The sequence below is a fragment of the Diabrotica undecimpunctata genome, chromosome 3 (assembly GCF_040954645.1).
Source record: "Diabrotica undecimpunctata isolate CICGRU chromosome 3, icDiaUnde3, whole genome shotgun sequence".
NCBI classification, from domain to species: domain Eukaryota; kingdom Metazoa; phylum Arthropoda; class Insecta; order Coleoptera; family Chrysomelidae; genus Diabrotica; species Diabrotica undecimpunctata.
The window spans coordinates 137,515,391-137,533,484 of record NC_092805.1 but is presented as its reverse complement, the minus strand read 5'-3'; the positions used below and the strand labels follow the sequence as shown (position 1 = coordinate 137,533,484).

Below are 18,094 nucleotides of genomic sequence, written 5' to 3'. Positions count from 1 at the left end.
GGGTGTGTTATATTTGTTCCTGCATTCACATATTGAAAAAAGCAAAAAGCTGCCACAACCGCCGAATTCAATGCATGAGCAAACAAGTTCCACCACCATTTTTTTGTCGGGGACGATAAGAAGCAGCTAAACGATCAAAAAGGTCAACACCACCCATTCCAATGTTATATTGTCTTATCAAATTTGGTTGAGTTACATATTTTTTATGTTCAGATTTCACTCCTCTAGTAGTATTTTGAACAGGGGTTACTACAAAATGAGTACTTGCGACTATTACAGGAGCATTGTCATTCCATTTGACACAAATAACATCGCCATCTGATTTGTAATCATAGATCCCTCGGTCTTGTTTTTTGATGGTTGGCAGAAGGGAATAGCTGGTGAAAAAATGATCAAATATACAACATGGCTGTTCGTTTTTTTAGGACAGAATTTTTAACATATTATTTACAACTCGAGTTCCTAACTGAGTTTGAGCATTTCCCGATTTTCCGCAGTGAATATCAATGTTTTAATGGATATACATAATTTACACAGAGCATCCGTAGTTTGAATCCGAATCTAATTGGTTTATTTTTTATAAACATTTTAACTGATTGATGGCCATGATATGGAACTATTGATTCATCAATGCTTACATCTTTATGAAAAACTCCAAACTGCTGAATATTAATTTTTAATTTTTTGAAAAATGGTAAAGCTTTTGCTACTCTTGAGTTAGCTAAATTAGAATTGTCACAAACGTGAAAATATCTTTTTATTGTTCTGAATTTTTCACAGCTCATTGTTTTCGCATAGATCGGAGCCTGCATGTCATCCGCCGTTGACCAGTAGTCATTTTCGCCGGGTAGATTATGATATCCGCTAATCAGGAGCAAGCCAATAACTTGGTAAATATCTTCATCAGAAACTGTAAAATTATGAAAATTTTGATCCATTCGACCGTAAGTTTCGCTTTGATTATGTGTAAAACTAATAATTTCTGGAGTAAAAAACAAAGAGAATATTTCAAACTCCGTTTTACCCATATGCTTCGAAAAGAAACTTTTCCTACTTTAGGTGGATCTTGGGCTTCTTGCTGGATTGCGACTTTTTCAGATTTCCTCAATTTTTGTGGTGCTTGACTTTCAACTGATTCTCCTTCGTCATCTGATTTGACATCACCATCATGAATTTCTCTCCAGGAACCTCTATTGGCATGTCAACCACGTCCAAAATCTGGTCCCCAAGAGTGTCCTCGTCACTATCAATATCTCGGTCTCCTGAACTGGGAGGAAGTATTACAACATTAATGTTAGAGGATACTGAGGTTTCCACATCTTCCAAAACATCCCGTAATGGTCTGTGTCGGCGTACTGATTTCTTTATACAATGAAATATCTAAGAAACATGGTTCAAGAGAACGGTACATGTAAAATAAGACTGTCTTATTTTACATAATATTTTGTTTTTTTCTAAAAAGCCCTCGGAGCTCTTAGTAAAAAATTTGAAAATATATGTATCAAAAGAAACCGAACTAATAGATTTTTTAGTTAATGACTTACTTCAACAAAGAAGATAGACTTAAGAAAAACTGATGAATTAGACTCTAATTGAAAAATTATTTTTTAAACTTACCCATAAAATGTTTCTGTATCTACTCTAATTTTGTCAGTGTAAACAATGCAGACAGACAAAAAACCAAGTGCACATGTGTTCTTTTTGAACAGCTCTAATCGACTGATTGTTATTCCTAAATTCCTTTTATCACTTGAAAGGCGATTGAACATAGTGCCCTTGAAAATTTACGAGCTAACAGAAACAACATTATAATTTATTAGGGTATATTAGGTACTCAATGATGCCAACGTTCCCATTTTGGGACATGGTTAATTCCGACAATTTTTTTCAAAAAGTAATTGAAGAATTCCAGCGCAGTATAAACTATTTACTAAGGTAGTCAATTGACTACCCCTCTTGAAAAAATACACAAAATGTACAAAAAGGGTGGACATATGTGAAATTATGACTATAATTTCAGTGCATGAGGACTGTATTACATAGGGCTGGTTCAAATAAATTAGGATGTGTAGTAAAGGGTTACACAGATTATAGCAAATTAAGTTTATACAAAGTCTTACCAATTCTTCTGCTGCACACACACTCGCGGTATTTACAGGCTTTCACTCGCCGTTGTTCTTCATACGGGGAAGCTGTATGGGTGCCGGTTTCTGAACACGTGTCTCGCGGTATTTGCGGTATTTTTCGCGTAACTATAAGCGGGAGAGAGAGAGAGAGAGAATGTCTGTTGTTAGCGGCAGTCAACAGTAGAGAGTATGCTCTGTTACTAACGATAGTCAACTGGGTAGAGAGATCGTCTGTTCTCAGCGATAGACAACAGGCAATAGAGATCGACTGTTCCTAACGACAGGCAACAGGCAAGAGAGAGCGACTGTTCATAACGACAGGCAACAGGCAAGAGAAGTACTAATCTTAACTGTCTGTATTTCTAAAGGAGGGGGGTTGAAATGTGGAATAGGAAGGGTTGGAGTAGGGTAATGATTGTAAAATTGTGGTAGAATGATAGTTAGTAATACAGCGAAAAAATGACATGATTTTTCGCATGTGAAAAAGTTGAACAAATAGCAATAGAATAATTTTTGCGGACTTGATGACAAAAACCATAAAACGAATCAAAACATTGAATTTTTGTTCTTTTTACTTTTTTTAAGGAAATGAACCCAAATCTAAGTTTAATTATTTGATAAATTAGCAAGCCCCTTACCTTTACAAAACATATGTATTGCGATTTTCAAAAATAATTGCATAAACAATCCTAAAAAAATGTTTTGATAGGTGTTGGGAAATTGGGAACTTTGGCAGTTAGGCTAAGGTGCAAAAAACGGTGTTTTTTGATTATTTTTATTGTATAAAATCAATATTTTAGGGTAGAATGAGCAGAAACATATAAAAGTACATAAATAAAGCTTTAATTTGATTTGTGCTAAATAAAATTTGACCCAATAGTCTATGCAAAATTTAGTGATTAAAAGTACAAAAATGTGAATTTTTCGGAATTTTAAATTTTGAAATAACTTTAAATTCTTTTTTATGCAAAAGCTTTAAATTGTAGCTCTTTTAATTACACATTGAATGAGACTGCGTAAGATTTAATCGGTCAATTTCTATTCGAGAAACGTTTAAAAATTCTTGAAATTTCAAATTTTTATAAATTTTGCAAGCGCAGAACTTTTTTTTTATAAAGATAGAGATCTAATTCTAAACGGGCACTCTTTTTGGTTGATATATTTACCGAAAATATAAAATGCTGCCGATGAGCATTGTTTAAGAGTTTATTATCAAATACAAGTTTGGCTCTCAAATAATTTTGACCCGTTGCATTTTGTTTGGCAAAAGGATGAATCCGGATTAGCACCGAATTATCTAACGAAAAAATGGTTCCCTCTTAGGTGTCAGAGAGTATATCATGTAAATGTACATTAAAATCTGCGTGCAAAAAACAGTGTGGTTGTTCCAAACATGGTCTAAAATGTACGCGAATATGCGAAAATTGTAACGAAGATAGCTGCGATAATTCTCCGATTTTTAATCGTGATGAAAAATGATGATCTGAATGATAGTAATGCCATTGATAGTTTGGATGTAATATTAAACGATGACGACAGTCAAATTATAAATAATATAAATAAAAAACGAAAGATTAATGAATAATATTAATATTAATTATAACTTAATGAATAGTGTTAATATTAATTATAATATTAATAATAAATTAAAGAATAAACTTTTTTGAGTGTATTTTACATTATCTTACACCCCATCCTTTAATAGAGCATTTCATTCTTTAATTAAAAAATATTGAATATTGCAAGCACTAAATACATGTAAAATAAATTTATCATAATATAATATTTACTATTTAATATAAAAAAACCATAACAGATGATTAAGAGTAATTTAAAATGTTAGTAAAAAATAGTCACTAAAGTGCAAATCGCAGCCAAAAAAAAATATTGACAATATTCACAAACTTTTCCGCTATGCCAGATAAAAAAATGGGTCCATATTTACCGAAGATGTGATAAAACCAGTGAAAACCGAGCTGATTCGGCTACTCGAAAAACAGCCAACTCTACTGATGTTTTTTGACTATGGATAGCAGTTTTTTTTTAATAAATAAAATATCCTCATAAAATATAGGGTTTTAACTATTGAACGGCACCAATTTTATTCTGCCAGAAAAAAATTATAACCAACAGATTGGAGTTAAGCGCATTTCTAAGCATTGCCCTTCATGACGCTATGCTGGTTTCAAAAATTCATTAATTAGTGCTCGAAATCATTCATTTTTGTCTCTGCAGCTTAGACTATAACTTGTTGAAGTCTTTTAAAGTCTTTAGACATTGCCTATAGCCTTATAAACAATATTTAATAGATCAGTCCAAATTCTAGCATATGCAGACGACGTGTACATTATAACAAGAACTAGGGCGAGAACTGCGGAAATCCTAACCGAGCTAGTAGCAGCAGCAGAACGAATGGGGTTACAGATAAATCAAAATAAAACCAAATTCATGACGACTAACACAAACACAAGAGCTGGAAATGTTGACACAAATTTAATCATCAATGGCCAAAACTTCGAAGCAATCAAAGAGTTCATATATCTAGGGACATCGGTTAACCCCAATAATAACACATCTGGCGAAATAAAAAGGCGAATAATAATTGCAAATAGGTGTTATCATGGTCTGTCAAAGTACTTAGCTAACAAACGTCTGTCTCAAAAAACTCGTATAAGGCTGTATAGAACACTGACAGTCCCCGTTCTCACATATGGATCAGGGGCATGGACGCTAACGAAAACAGAGGAATCCGCTCTATCTATTTTTGAAAGAAAGGTGCTACGCAAGATATTCGGAGCGGTCTGTGAGAACGGAATATGGAGGCGTAGATATAACTTTGAACTGCAGAATATCTACAAGCATACGTTTGGTGGTAAAGATATTACCACTATAATTAAGCGAAACCGCCTGCAGTGGGCAGGACATGTAGCCCGGGCCCCTGAGTCAAACATGATAAAAAAGATTCTAACAGCGCAATCCGTGGGAATGAGAAGACGAGGTAGACCAAAGCTGAGGTGGATGGACGGGGTAACACAAGATGCCGAGAAGATCGGAGTCGGCAACTGGAAAATGCAAGCGAGGGATAGAATAGAATGGCGTAGAAAGCTTGAGAAGGTCGAGGCCCTCTAAGGGCTGTAGCACCAAGATGATGATGAAGACATTGCCTATTCAATAATATAGGAATTATTCGATTTTCGATTATTTCGTATTCGATATTCGATTTTAATATAAATATTTTTTGTTGCAGATACACCCATACATTAGTCAACCAATGTGTAACCAAAGATGAATGTGAAACTCTATTACGAGATGTCTGGTGGACTCATAACGGAGAATGCGTTAACGAATGTCCGAATTTGCATGAAATAATCAAAACGCCAAAGCCTAACTCAAATAATTACACAATCAGTTGCCATTATTGTGGATATAAGTGTATAAAGCACTGCAATTCAACTGACTTACTTAATACTCAGAATGTAATTGATGCCAAAAGTGAATTAAAAAGGCTTAAAGGGTGCACCCATATTAACGGTTCCTTGATTATTAAAATGGCTGATGCGGAAATGGATGACCTAAAAAAATATTTGGGTAAGTATTATGGGAGCATCATTAAATAATTATTGCTGTAGTCTACTGTTCTAGTCATTCTTTACTATTATTTGCTCATTGACTTCGATCGACTTTTCTTTTACTTATTTGTTAATCAAATTTTTTTTTGATTATTAAAAGGAAACATTTCCGCATCCACCAACAGGTTATTAGCGGCGTTACTCAGTAAACAAAACTTTAAATCTGATACAAAATATTGATTGACCTTAGGTAATGTAATAAGTTTTATACGTGACAGTTTTCTCCTAATAAATCTGGTAGAGTATTTGGTATATTGTTTATTGAACGTTCTCTATGGTATTTTGGACACTCAATTAACAAATGGACGAGGGTAAGAGGCGTAGCACATAGGACGCACATGGGGCGTTCACTGGTCGAAAGTAAATAAGAGTGTGTGATCTTAGTGTGTCCTATACGTAGGCGTGTTAGAACCGTTTGAATAAACCGTGTACTAGCACTAGTTTTCCATTGTCGTGTATCTGGTTTTAGCGATCTTAATTTAGATTGCGATAGAAACCATTCGCGCTGCCACTGAGCAATCCTTTTTTGTTTAAAAAACGTTTTGAGATCTTTACATACACTCTCACGCACTAATTCAGATTCCGCACTTGTTGCTGCATCACGAGCACTACTGTCTGCCTCTTCATTGCCGGTAATTCCTATATGCGATGGGAACCATATAAATTTAGGAGTTATGTGGTTCTCTTTAGGATTAGAATCCTAAAAGTTACTTAGACATTTTACCCTCATTTATATTCCTCAAACAAGAACCCAGATAACACTGCAAAGGACGACCTTAAGAGAAAGATAACGAATGTCAACTCAGAAATACTCCCTAACATAGAATCCTTCGAAATGAAACAAGCTATAGCACAACTAAAGAACGATAAGGCTCCGGGTCCAGATAGAATACTTGTAGAAATGTTGAAGGAGGGGAATGAAATTATTCTCGAAGAATTCAAAAAACTTTTCAACGAATGTCTTCACAGAGGAGAAGTTCCAGATGATTGGAATGAAAGTTTGACAATACTTCTCTTCAAAAAGGGAGACAGGAGAGATCTCAAGAACTATAGGCCAATCTCCCTGCTGTCCCAAATGTACAAATTGTTTATAAGAGTAATAACTAACAGGTTAACGTCGAAGCTCGATAGCTATCAACCGGTAGAGCAGACAGGATTCCGAAAAGGTTACAGTACAGCGGATCATCTTCTTACAGTCAGAACTCTAATAGAGAAAGCCAATGAATATCACTTGAACTTGGTTTCGTTGATTATGAAAAGGCATTCGACTCCATAGAACTTTAGGTCTTAAGATGAACTTTGGAAGAAAATAAAAATAATGACAAATACCACGAACATTCCAGAAATAACATTGAACGACATAAATTTAGAAACAGTAAGTAAATACATCTACCTGGGAGAGATAATAAAAATTAACAAAGAAAATCAAACTGCCGAAATTACCAGAAGAATAAGGTTAGCGTGGGCAGGATTTGCAAAACTGAGTTGGATCTTGAAAAGCACTAAAATAGAACAGTATTTTAAAACCAGAATTTACGATCGGTGTATCCTCCCTATACTCACGTATGGTTCACAGACGTGGACACTCACCAAGTCCAATATGGATAAAATAGTAAAAGCACAAAGAGCGATGGAAAGATCAATTCTCAGGGTGAGACTTATAGACAAAAAAACAAACAAATGGATTAGAAGCAATACCAAAGTAAAAGACGCAGGGGAACATGCTGCCAAATTAAAATGAAGCTTCGCAGGATACAATGCCCGACTGAAGGATAAGAGATGGATCCACGAAATACAACAGTGGAGGCCATGGTTAGATAAGAGAAGCAGAGGAAGACCACAAATGAGATGAGCTGATGACACTAAGAAGATCGGAGGACACTGGATTGATTTTGGGGGAGGCCTATGTAAAAAGTTGGATTACTTAAGGCTGAAGAAAAAGAAGAAGAATGTGGTTCTCTTGGGCGATTTGTAGTTCTGTTTTTATTAGTTGCTCCAAGGGCTGTTTAGGATGCAGATGCTGTATTGCAAGAAGTGAGCTGAGCGAGTCGGTGAGAAACAGAGGTTTTGAAACAGAGGTTTGTATGTTTTAGGGCACGGTACAAAGGAAACAGTTCAGCGGTGAAAACACTTGAGCTAGGCGGTAGTTTAAATTTGAAAGTAGACGTTGGAGTAACAAATGCACAACAAATGCCATCATTAGATTTAGAGGCATAGATAAAGATGTTTGTGCAGTTAAGGTAGTCTCGTTCAAGAATTTAGTTTAGTTTGTTTTTGATTAGAATGTTGTTACTGCATTTTTTGAAGAACTCTATTAGAGAGGTGTTGCAATTTGGGATGCTTATTAACCATCGAGTCGGATGTTGGATGTTACAGTGAAATACATCTGGGATTGTTGTCAATCAAATTTTGTTTAGCAGTTTTTTGGAACTAATAAAGAAGAATTAATTTTGGTATACCACAAGGGACTGTATTAGAACACATAATATTAATACTGTATATAAATAATATCCTCTCTTGTCAAACTGAAGGTGTCATATGATGCTTTGCAGATGACACAGCAATTTTGTACAGTAGTACAAAACTGCTGGAGTACAAGCTGGATAAGTTTTTTTTGGAACTGAAAGTTCTGCCATGGCATTCCACATCTGATCCCTTTTAATGCTGTCGTACGCTTGCCGGAAATCTATGAAGAGATTATGGATAGTTCTATTGAATTCCCATCCTTTTTCAAGCAGCTGTCTTAGAGTAAAGATCTAATCTATGGTAGATCTATATTTTCTGAAACCGGCTTGGTATTCCCCCATGAAATTTTCTACAAACGGTGTCAGCCTACTTAATAGGATGTTCGATAAGATTTAATATGCCCTATTCAGTAGGGAGATGCCTCTATAATTAGAGCACTTGGTTTTGTCTCTCTTTTTATTGATGGGATTATTACACTTTCCTGCCATTTTGTTGGTATTTTCTCTTCGTTCCGTATAAGTGTTATTAGTTTGTGTATTTGTCCAACGTAGAGTTTCTCCTCCGTACTTAAGGAATTCAACCAGTATATTGTCAGAGCCTGGAGCTTTTCCTTTCTTCAATTTGTTAATTGCTTGCAATGTTTCATGTATTTTGGGGTCCTGGATTAGTAAAGTCTTGAAATATTCTTGCCATGATTAGAGCAGTTCTTTTTCATTTCTAGTTTGCCTGCTTGTTATTAACTACTCACGTTTTATGTTTCAATTTTTAAGGCTATAGAGTTATTCTTATTTGTTTGACCTTGATGACGACCTGAGAGGTCCTGTCATCAAAATCTGATTTTCCTCCTCTGCTTGGATCTTGGGTGATACCGAACTCCATGATCATTAGGTAAAATATCGACTAGTGGGTCAATGATGATTTTTACTAAGGATATTCATGCGGATCTTTAATGTGGTAGTCATCCCGAGGCTTTTCACATCTCAATGCCGTTAAGTAGCTCTTCCGCCTTCGGCGTTAATTTCTTAGCTCCAGAGCAATGAAGTGCCCTACAACGTGTTGGCTCTTTCACCCGTAGCTTTTGACCAACAAGTTGATTAGTTGATTACTTATACCGGTACTGCCCGATATCAGAATAGGATATCGGAAGGGAAACTTTGGTAATTAGATGGGAAAATGCGTCTAGGACATAATTTCTCCCAGGTACCAGGAGATCGGGAGATAATTATGGCTCACGTGGGCTGGATTGCATCCCTGAAGTAGATCTATCTTCTACCGAGAACGTAAAAGAGTATCTACCCACTCTCTTATTATTATCTGGTCTTATAACAATTTAACTATAATTAAAAATAAATGCTAATAGACTACGAGTATGTCTAAGGCCATCCCTTTCCCCTACACAGACACGCAACAATTTAATTGATTTTTCGTTTCAGTTTCATTGGAATCTTTATGTAACACAATACACCACTCGCTTGTAATCAGAATGTATTCATATATCTACTTATTACTACTGTTACTGTACTTATTTTTATAAAAACTATTTGTTATAGGAAGTGTCAGAAATATTTCCGGAATGTTAATGATTGGAAGAACAAGAAAATTAAGTTCTATGGAATTTCTAAAAAATATAACGTACATCGGAAGTGATATTACCCCAGAAATGGATATGTATTCGAACTATAGTATATTTATGTATGAAAATCAAAACCTTCAACAGTTATGGAATTACACCAATTTCAATCTGACCCTAAAGGGTAAGTCTTTTAATTAATATTTTTAAACTTAATATTTTTACTAAGTATTTTACTACATTACTGAAACTGAAATTTTATTAATAAATTGTATTGTTTAATTCATTAAAAGAACTCTTACTGTTTAGGGTGATGGTTTATTATCATCACTTTTGTGTTCATAATGCATTTCTTTAAACAAAACAAACAAAAAAAATCCAAAACATTCCAATTAGAATAAATGAATCCCAAATACCGCACGCATCTACTACAAAATACTTGGGTATCACACTTGATGCAAAGCTTCGCTGGAAAGCCCATATCAAAAAGAAAAGGGAGGAACTAGGTATCCGTTACAAGAAAATGTATTGACTGATGGGAAGAAATTCAGTTTTGTCCACACATAATAAACAACTGATATACAAGCAAATACTGAGACCAGTATGGATGTATGGTTGCCAACTCTGGGGCTGTGCTAATAAAAGTAATATGCAGATCATCCAGAGATTCCAGAATAAAGTACTAAGGAACATCGTTAATGCTCCTTGGTACATCAGAAATGTCGACTTCCACAAGGGCCTTGAGATGGAAGATGTAAATAAAATTATCAAGAAGATGGCAGGTAGTCACGAATATCGGCTCCATAAACACGTAAACATCGAGACCATCCAGCTCCTCGATAATACTGGGTTAGAAAGAAGACTCAAACGAACAAAACCATTTGAGTTAGTGTAAAGTGTAATTAGTGTAAAAGCAGAGCATAGTGCTGTGTTGTGAATTTGCATGTTAGGTATTAGTGCATAGCTGTTAAATATAAAATAAGAGGACGCCATAGGGTAAGCTCTTAGAATGCTTCCTTTAGTAACTTAAGACAGATAAAAATTGATAATTGGTCAGCTTTGACCAGATTCAATTGTTTAATATACCAGTGTTTAATATAAAAAAAAACCCAACTGAAGGGATCGATCTTGGTTCAAAAACTGTCCACTTGGAATCAACACCGTACCTAAGTGGACAAAAATGTCAGCTGAAAAAAGAAACTTAAAATAATAAACCATTCTCGTTGATCTTCAGCTGTGTCAGCCTTGTTCAAGCAAGGTGTTTCTGAACAGAAGTTAATTAAATTAACGGGTCACTCAAATGCAAGCTCTCTAAAACCATATCTGCAGCTGGATTTCAGTCACCACCAGAAGTTGGTCGAAAATCTCAGAACAACAAATGAAGCTCCCAAGTTCCCGAGTTCCCAAATGCTACAATTTAATAATACATAAAATCATGCTTAGGTAGAAAAGAACGGGCAACCTACTATAGCTTATAATAATTATACATTTAATATTATTAACAAATAAATAAAAATTATCTTTCGTTAATATGGTGCATTAATTGTCTCGTGAAATAGTCTTGTCGAATATCATTCGAGAGAAAATTATTTACCGGCAAACTTTTCTTCTGGTTTTGTTTAAGTTTGTGGCCTTTTGGCAATTTTCGCTTATGAAATTTTGACAAAATCACTCGACTGACGTCTCGTGATTTAACTGTCAAAATTTAATTCGCGAAAATTGCGAGGCAACAAACTTTCATACCAGTCGAAAGTATTGCCGGCAAATTTTTCTCCCTTATGGTATTATACAGGGTGAGTCATGAGGAACTTTACATACTTCTACCATATGTAGAGTCCCTCAGGGAGCATATCATGTGGCCACTAAAAAATGTCAACTCCTCTTCTTTATTAATTAACAGGGTGATTTGTGTAATTGACCATTTATTTCATTTTACTGTAGTGTTTATACGGCTGATTTGATTTTTTTAATTTTTGCATGATACAGTACACTACTATCAAGCATTCGACTGGTGGTAGCTAAACTAAAAAATTCCAGGACTGGCTTTGGAAAAATTAATTTTGGGATTCGTATTAAATATTACACCCTGTATAAATTTTTTTTAAAATGCAATAAGTGATTTTCAAACTACATAAATAGCCAATGAAAACGACATATGCGACAATGTTGTCGCACTTTTATTAAATTTTTAGTGAACGATCAAATCTTACCAAAAATAGAACAACCATAATGAAGTATCAAATTATAAGGTAATAATTTAAACAAATGTTATAAATTTCAAACATTTTAATTAAAATGAGTTCCTACAACATAATCTAATACGTAGAAAATTAACATCTTTACTGTCACTTTGTATTATCTCTACGATAGAATCAATTGTTTTTCAATTTTAAATTTTTACTCATAGATCGTATTGGGGCATTATTTTCGATAAATAATAAATTAAATTGATTAAAAAGTCAAACCTCTTGTATGTGTTAGTTTTTGTTGATTGTAAATGATTAAAATTTTATGTCAAATAATAATACATTGCATCAACTGTACTAAATAAAAATAAATCTAAAAAAGTTTAAAATGAAGGTTGGCGTTGACCGTTTGACGTTTCTTGATATTTTATACCCATTGTCATTATTGTCATTATCAATTGTTATTTATGTGTACAAGAATACATATTTCTTCTGTCATATCTACGTTAAGTACATTGTGTTAGTTTTGGTAGAGCTTTTGTTACTTTCGTTCAAAATGCCACATCAGTTTTCGACCACAGAATATGCAGACATAATATTTGTTTATGGATTCTGTAATGGGAATGGTAGGGCTGCTAGTAGAGAATATCGCAGGAGATTTCCTAATCGTCGAACTCCCAGTCATCCAACATTTGGGTCAGTTTTTAATTATTTGCGAGAAAATGGCACTTTTCCTAGTGGAACAACAGAGCGACATGTAGATGAAGCGCAGGAAGATGACATTATGGACGCCGTTACTATGAACCCTACAATAAGCACTAGACAAGTAAGTCGAGAACTCAATGATACTCAATCAAAAGTAAGTAGAGTCTTACAAAAAAATAATCTATACCCATATCACATTCAAATGGTTCAGCGACTACATGCTGGAGATGAGATCGATAGGTTGGAATTTTGTAGATGGATTAACAATAATCGACCAACGCTATACAGGACACTATTTACAGATGAAGCCCAATTTACCAGAGACGGGATAAATAATTCACGAAATTCACATGTGTGGGCAGAAGAAAATCCCCATGCTATTCGAGAACGTCGTTCTCAGTTAAGGTTTTCGGTTAACGTGTGGATTGGTGTCATAAATAACCAATTAGTAGGTCCTCACTTTTTTGATGGTCCTTTAACAGGGCAGGTCTATTTGAACTTTCTACAAAATATTTTGCCGAATTTGCTTGTCAACGCGAACGTTGCTATCCGAGGGATGTATTTTCAGCATCATGGGGCACCCCCGCACTTTTTACTGGCAGTGAGACAACATCTCAATAATGTTTATGGCAACAGGTGGATAGGACGTGCAGGTCCTATTTCGTGGCCTTCAAGATCCCCTGATTTCAATCCCGTTGATTACCATATTTGGGGACGATTGAAGCAACTAGTTTACGCAGTGAATATTAATAACCGACAACAATTAATTGATAGAATTATTCATTGTTGTAATACTATTAGAAACGATCCCCAGAGTATCCGTAATTCAATACGTCAATTAACAATTCGGCAACAAAAATGTGTACAGGCTGCAGGGTTCCATTTCGAAAATCTATTTTGAATTATTTTTATTTTGTTACCATTATTGTATCTTTTCCAGTTCTAATTTATGGGTTTATCATAACTATGTACATATTTTTAGTTTTTTTTTTTAAATTGTTCTTCGTTATTGTTAGTAGTTACTGTTTTTTGTTGTGCAGTGACTCAGTTTATCATTTCAATTAAAATGTTTGAAATTTATAACATTTGTTTAAATTAATTACCTTATAATTTGATACTTCATTATGGTTGTTCTATTTTGGGTAAGATTTGATCGTTCACTAAAAATTTAATAAAAGTGCGACAACATTGTCGCATATGTCGTTTTCATTGGCTATTTATGTAGTTTGAAAATCACTTATTGCATTTTAAAAAAATATATATACAGGGTGTAATATTTAATACGAATCCCTAAATTAATTTTTCCAAAGCCAGTCCTGGAATTTTTTAGTTTAGCTACCACCAGTCGAATGCTTGATAGTAGTGTACTGTATCATGCAAAATTAAAAAAATCAAATCAGCCGTATAAACACTACAGTAAAATGAAATAAATGGTCAATTACACAAATCACCCTGTTAATTAATAAAGAAGAGGAGTTGACATTTTTTAGTGGCCACATGATATGCTCCCTGAGGGACTCTACATATGGTAGAAGTATGTAAAGTTCCTCATGACTCACCCTGTATAATACCATAAGGGAGAAAAATTTGCCGGCAATATTTTCGACTGGTATGAAAGTTTGTTGCCTCGCAATTTTCGCGAATTAAATTTTGACAGTTAAATCACGAGACGTCAGTCGAGTATATACGATAATATCCCTAGACTTTTCCGAAGCGTGAATGTAAAATTATATCGACCTCTATAGTATTCTGATAAACAATAAATCTATTTTCTATTACAAATCTCGTAACTTGTCTCTCTTAAGACCTAACTAGCAATCTCTTGTAATCAATCGGGTATTTATAGCAGCCCTAGAGAGTGGTTCAGGCCGATAAATCTCGAAGATTGGGATTGAAGACTGCATTTATCATTGTCAGTATAGTACAACAATTAACACTTATATACAACTTATTATTTTCCTTTTTAGCTTAAAAGCAATAAAACCAAAATAACGACAATAAAACATTACAGCAATTAGCTATTATAGGGTCCGCACCTCAAAGGTGATTCAAAACGAGTACTAGGACAATTAATAATTGCAGAACATATCGTAAAAGCTTTTTTACGTTACTGTTTATGGCGATATTTAATCAAACGGGGAACAAGGGAATATTAAAATTATATAGCCGTAGATTACGAGTTTATTGTGTAATGTTTAATAGAAATTATTTATGACTGATTGAAATCGGTAATGGGTTCTCATAAAAACTACCAGCGTAAACAATTTTATGTGTTTATTTACTAACAACAATTCCACATTTGTTGTTAAAACAAGGTTTTTTGTATTTTTACCAGTATAGGTCAGGAATATGTAAAACGGATGGACCAAATTCTTTAATCAAACGTGACGAATTCTGATGTTTTGCGCACAATGAGAAAGAACGTGGAGTGCTTGGCATAACATGAAAACGGAATATTATGTTCATCAACGGAAATCATTAAGTGTTAGTAGCTCCATAATAGCTACTAACACTAAAAAGTGAATAAAAATAAATAAAATAAATAAATCCAAATCTATAGAATACCCTGTGAATGCAACAATTTCTATGTGGGAAAAACTGCACGACCACTAAGTGTCAGCATAAACGAGCATGAAACATACATCAAAAACAGAGTGCAGTGGAAATATGTATTAATAATCACGAAATAAAAAGATGAAAAATCAAAGAATCAGCTCTCATCCTACATAATAAAGAACAATGTGCAGCAAACCCATCAGCAGAATGAAGCAGGTTTTGGTTACAAATTCTAACAGAATAACTTAACAACAGGAACATGCTAACAATAACGAATTAAATGAAGTCTGACATCATCTACAATATATCATGCATGATCAATCAGTTGCTTTCATCAAGTCCTCGTAGACACATCGTCTCAGGACCAGCAACTTCACGTGGAGTCATACGTCTCCATGTTACCAAATCCACTGGTAACTTTAACATCATAATATTTACCACCATATAATGTAAACTAAATGTAAAAAACCACTTATAACGGGTTTTTACCCATACATTTAGTGGCTCAATACACGTATACCCACTTAGTGCACTGATGATGGAATATGGATTCCGAAAACGTGTTGTGATATAGCCCGATTGGGTTTTTTAAATTATATACCTTTTATAAAGGATTTTTAATAAATTTTTTTGTTATACAGGGTGGACCTTAAGTAATTGTACAAACGAAAACCGTAAATTCTACACTTTAAAATATTACGATTTAAGCCAAATTGCTTTAATAAAATGTTGATATTAAGAAAGATACAGGGTGTTAAACTGCAAATTTAAAATTCTATTTTTCGCTATAACTTTCATGTTTGTAAAGATTTATGCATAAAAATTTACAACTGGGTACTTTTAAATATGAGAAATTATAATTTGATGCACACTTTGATGTAGCTGATAGAGGGCGCCACATATGTGGCATAAATTTGCACTTAACTTTTTTGCTGTTTGAGTTACCTGTATTTTTGATAAAAAATCTTAAAGATACAATATTTCAACAAAAAAAGGTATACTTCTTAATAACTTTAAAACTTGACAGTTTTCGTGATAATCGCATTTTACAAATCAGCTGCATAATTCTGATTTAAGGCAATTACTCCAGGCAACGAAGGAAAAATAGACAAAAACATTAATAAATCTAAATTTTGGTATAAAATACCTTTAACTAAAGTTAATAGTTAACGAAATATTAAATAAAATAAATATATCAGCAGGATAATTAATAATAGGATTTGACAAAAACAGAATAATAGGATTTTACATCAAAAATTTTACGTTTTATGTTAAATTAAAGTCATAATTAAAACATTTTGTTTACAAACCAAATTAAGAAATAGTTAAACTAAATAACATAACTTTTTGTCAAAGTAAGTGTTCCATATGTCCACCATTTTCTTTAATTCATTTGTCAATATATTACATAAAAGATCATCTCATGTTAAATAGCATCATTGGTTCTAAAGAAACTGCTGCAGTATTTATTTCTTCCCATAGTTGGTTGAGAATGTTTATGGGATTCTTATAGACACGTTGTTTTAATACGCCCCATACACCAAAATCAAGCGGATTAAATTCTGGGCTACGTGGTGGCTATAATCTATAATGGATGAATATATTCTTTTGGATACATATCCAAACCTTATGATATATTATGGAACTACATCTTATTTGTGGCAGAGGTTAAATAATGTGTTAAACTGTGATGTATTTGATTCATGGGTTACTTATATAAACACGGAATAACCTATCGATGTCATTACTTATTTATATGATTACGTTACAGCTTACGAGTAACTATAATTACATCTCGAACAAATGGTCTGTTATGATTAACTAACGAACTAATATTATGCTGAACTAAATTACCTGTGTGTTTACTATATTTATAACAATATCGGTTATTAGGCCAACGATGATGTTTTTGTAAAAATGCTGAGTCTTTAAGGTTAGATTGGTAGAAAAAGTATTATGAAACAAGACACATATATGTTATTAAATCTCTGGCTTTAGTTTCTAATTGTCCTTATAAAAATAGTTAAATAATTTACTTAATGAATATAAGTATTCTTGGAATTTTTGATAAATTAAATAATTATATCAATATCTCACCACATTGCAAAGGAATATAAGTGCCACGATGATTCCAACGTTCAGAACAGTTATATTTAAGTATGTTCTCACTGCCTTCTCTCTAGAATGTGGTGGTGTACCACCATCTTACATAAACCACATATTTTGTGTTTTCAGCATTTTGCAATAGGGAAAAAGTAATACAACTCCAGTAGGTATAGAAACTTAAGAAGCGATAGAAAAGGGAAATTGTAAACATGATGACGGCCAACGTCTGAATACGGACACGGCACCTAAAGAAGAAGATGAAGAATATTTTCTTCAATAAGACATTTAGCAGCTATAACAAAAATTTTGTAATGTTACATTATCATCTTTGAGTTGTTGTAATAAGAATAAACTGTGAATTATGCTTATCTACAGGTATTCAGTGCTTCACCGCACAAATATTACAACTAAGAATTATTATGCAGCTGACTTATAAAATGCGAATATCTCGAAAACGGTTAAATTTTGAGGTTATCAACAAGTATACCTTTTCATTGTAAAAATAATGTATCTTTATTATTTTTTAACACAAATAGAGCTAACTTTAAGAGCAAAAAAGTTAAGCGCAAATCTATGTCACACATGTGGTATATGTGGCGCCCTCTATCAGCTACATTAAAGTTTGTATAAAATTATAATTTATCCCACTTTAAAGCATCCAATTATAAATTTTTGTCCAAAAATATTTACAAACGTAAAAGTTATAGCGAAAAATAAAATTTTAAATTTCCACTTTAACACCCTGTATCT

General features: G+C 33.6%; 1 protein-coding gene across 1 annotated transcript in view; it reads left to right on the top strand.

The window, feature by feature from the left end:
- LOC140437473 (insulin receptor-like) overlaps positions 1-18,094 on the top strand; it is a 468,993-nt gene that overhangs the window by 376,353 nt on the left and 74,546 nt on the right. The window contains exons 4-5 of the mRNA XM_072527022.1: positions 5,374-5,714; positions 9,772-9,975. Of these exons, the coding sequence (XP_072383123.1) occupies positions 5,374-5,714; positions 9,772-9,975 (545 nt within the window). The remainder of the gene's footprint in view (positions 1-5,373; positions 5,715-9,771; positions 9,976-18,094) is intronic.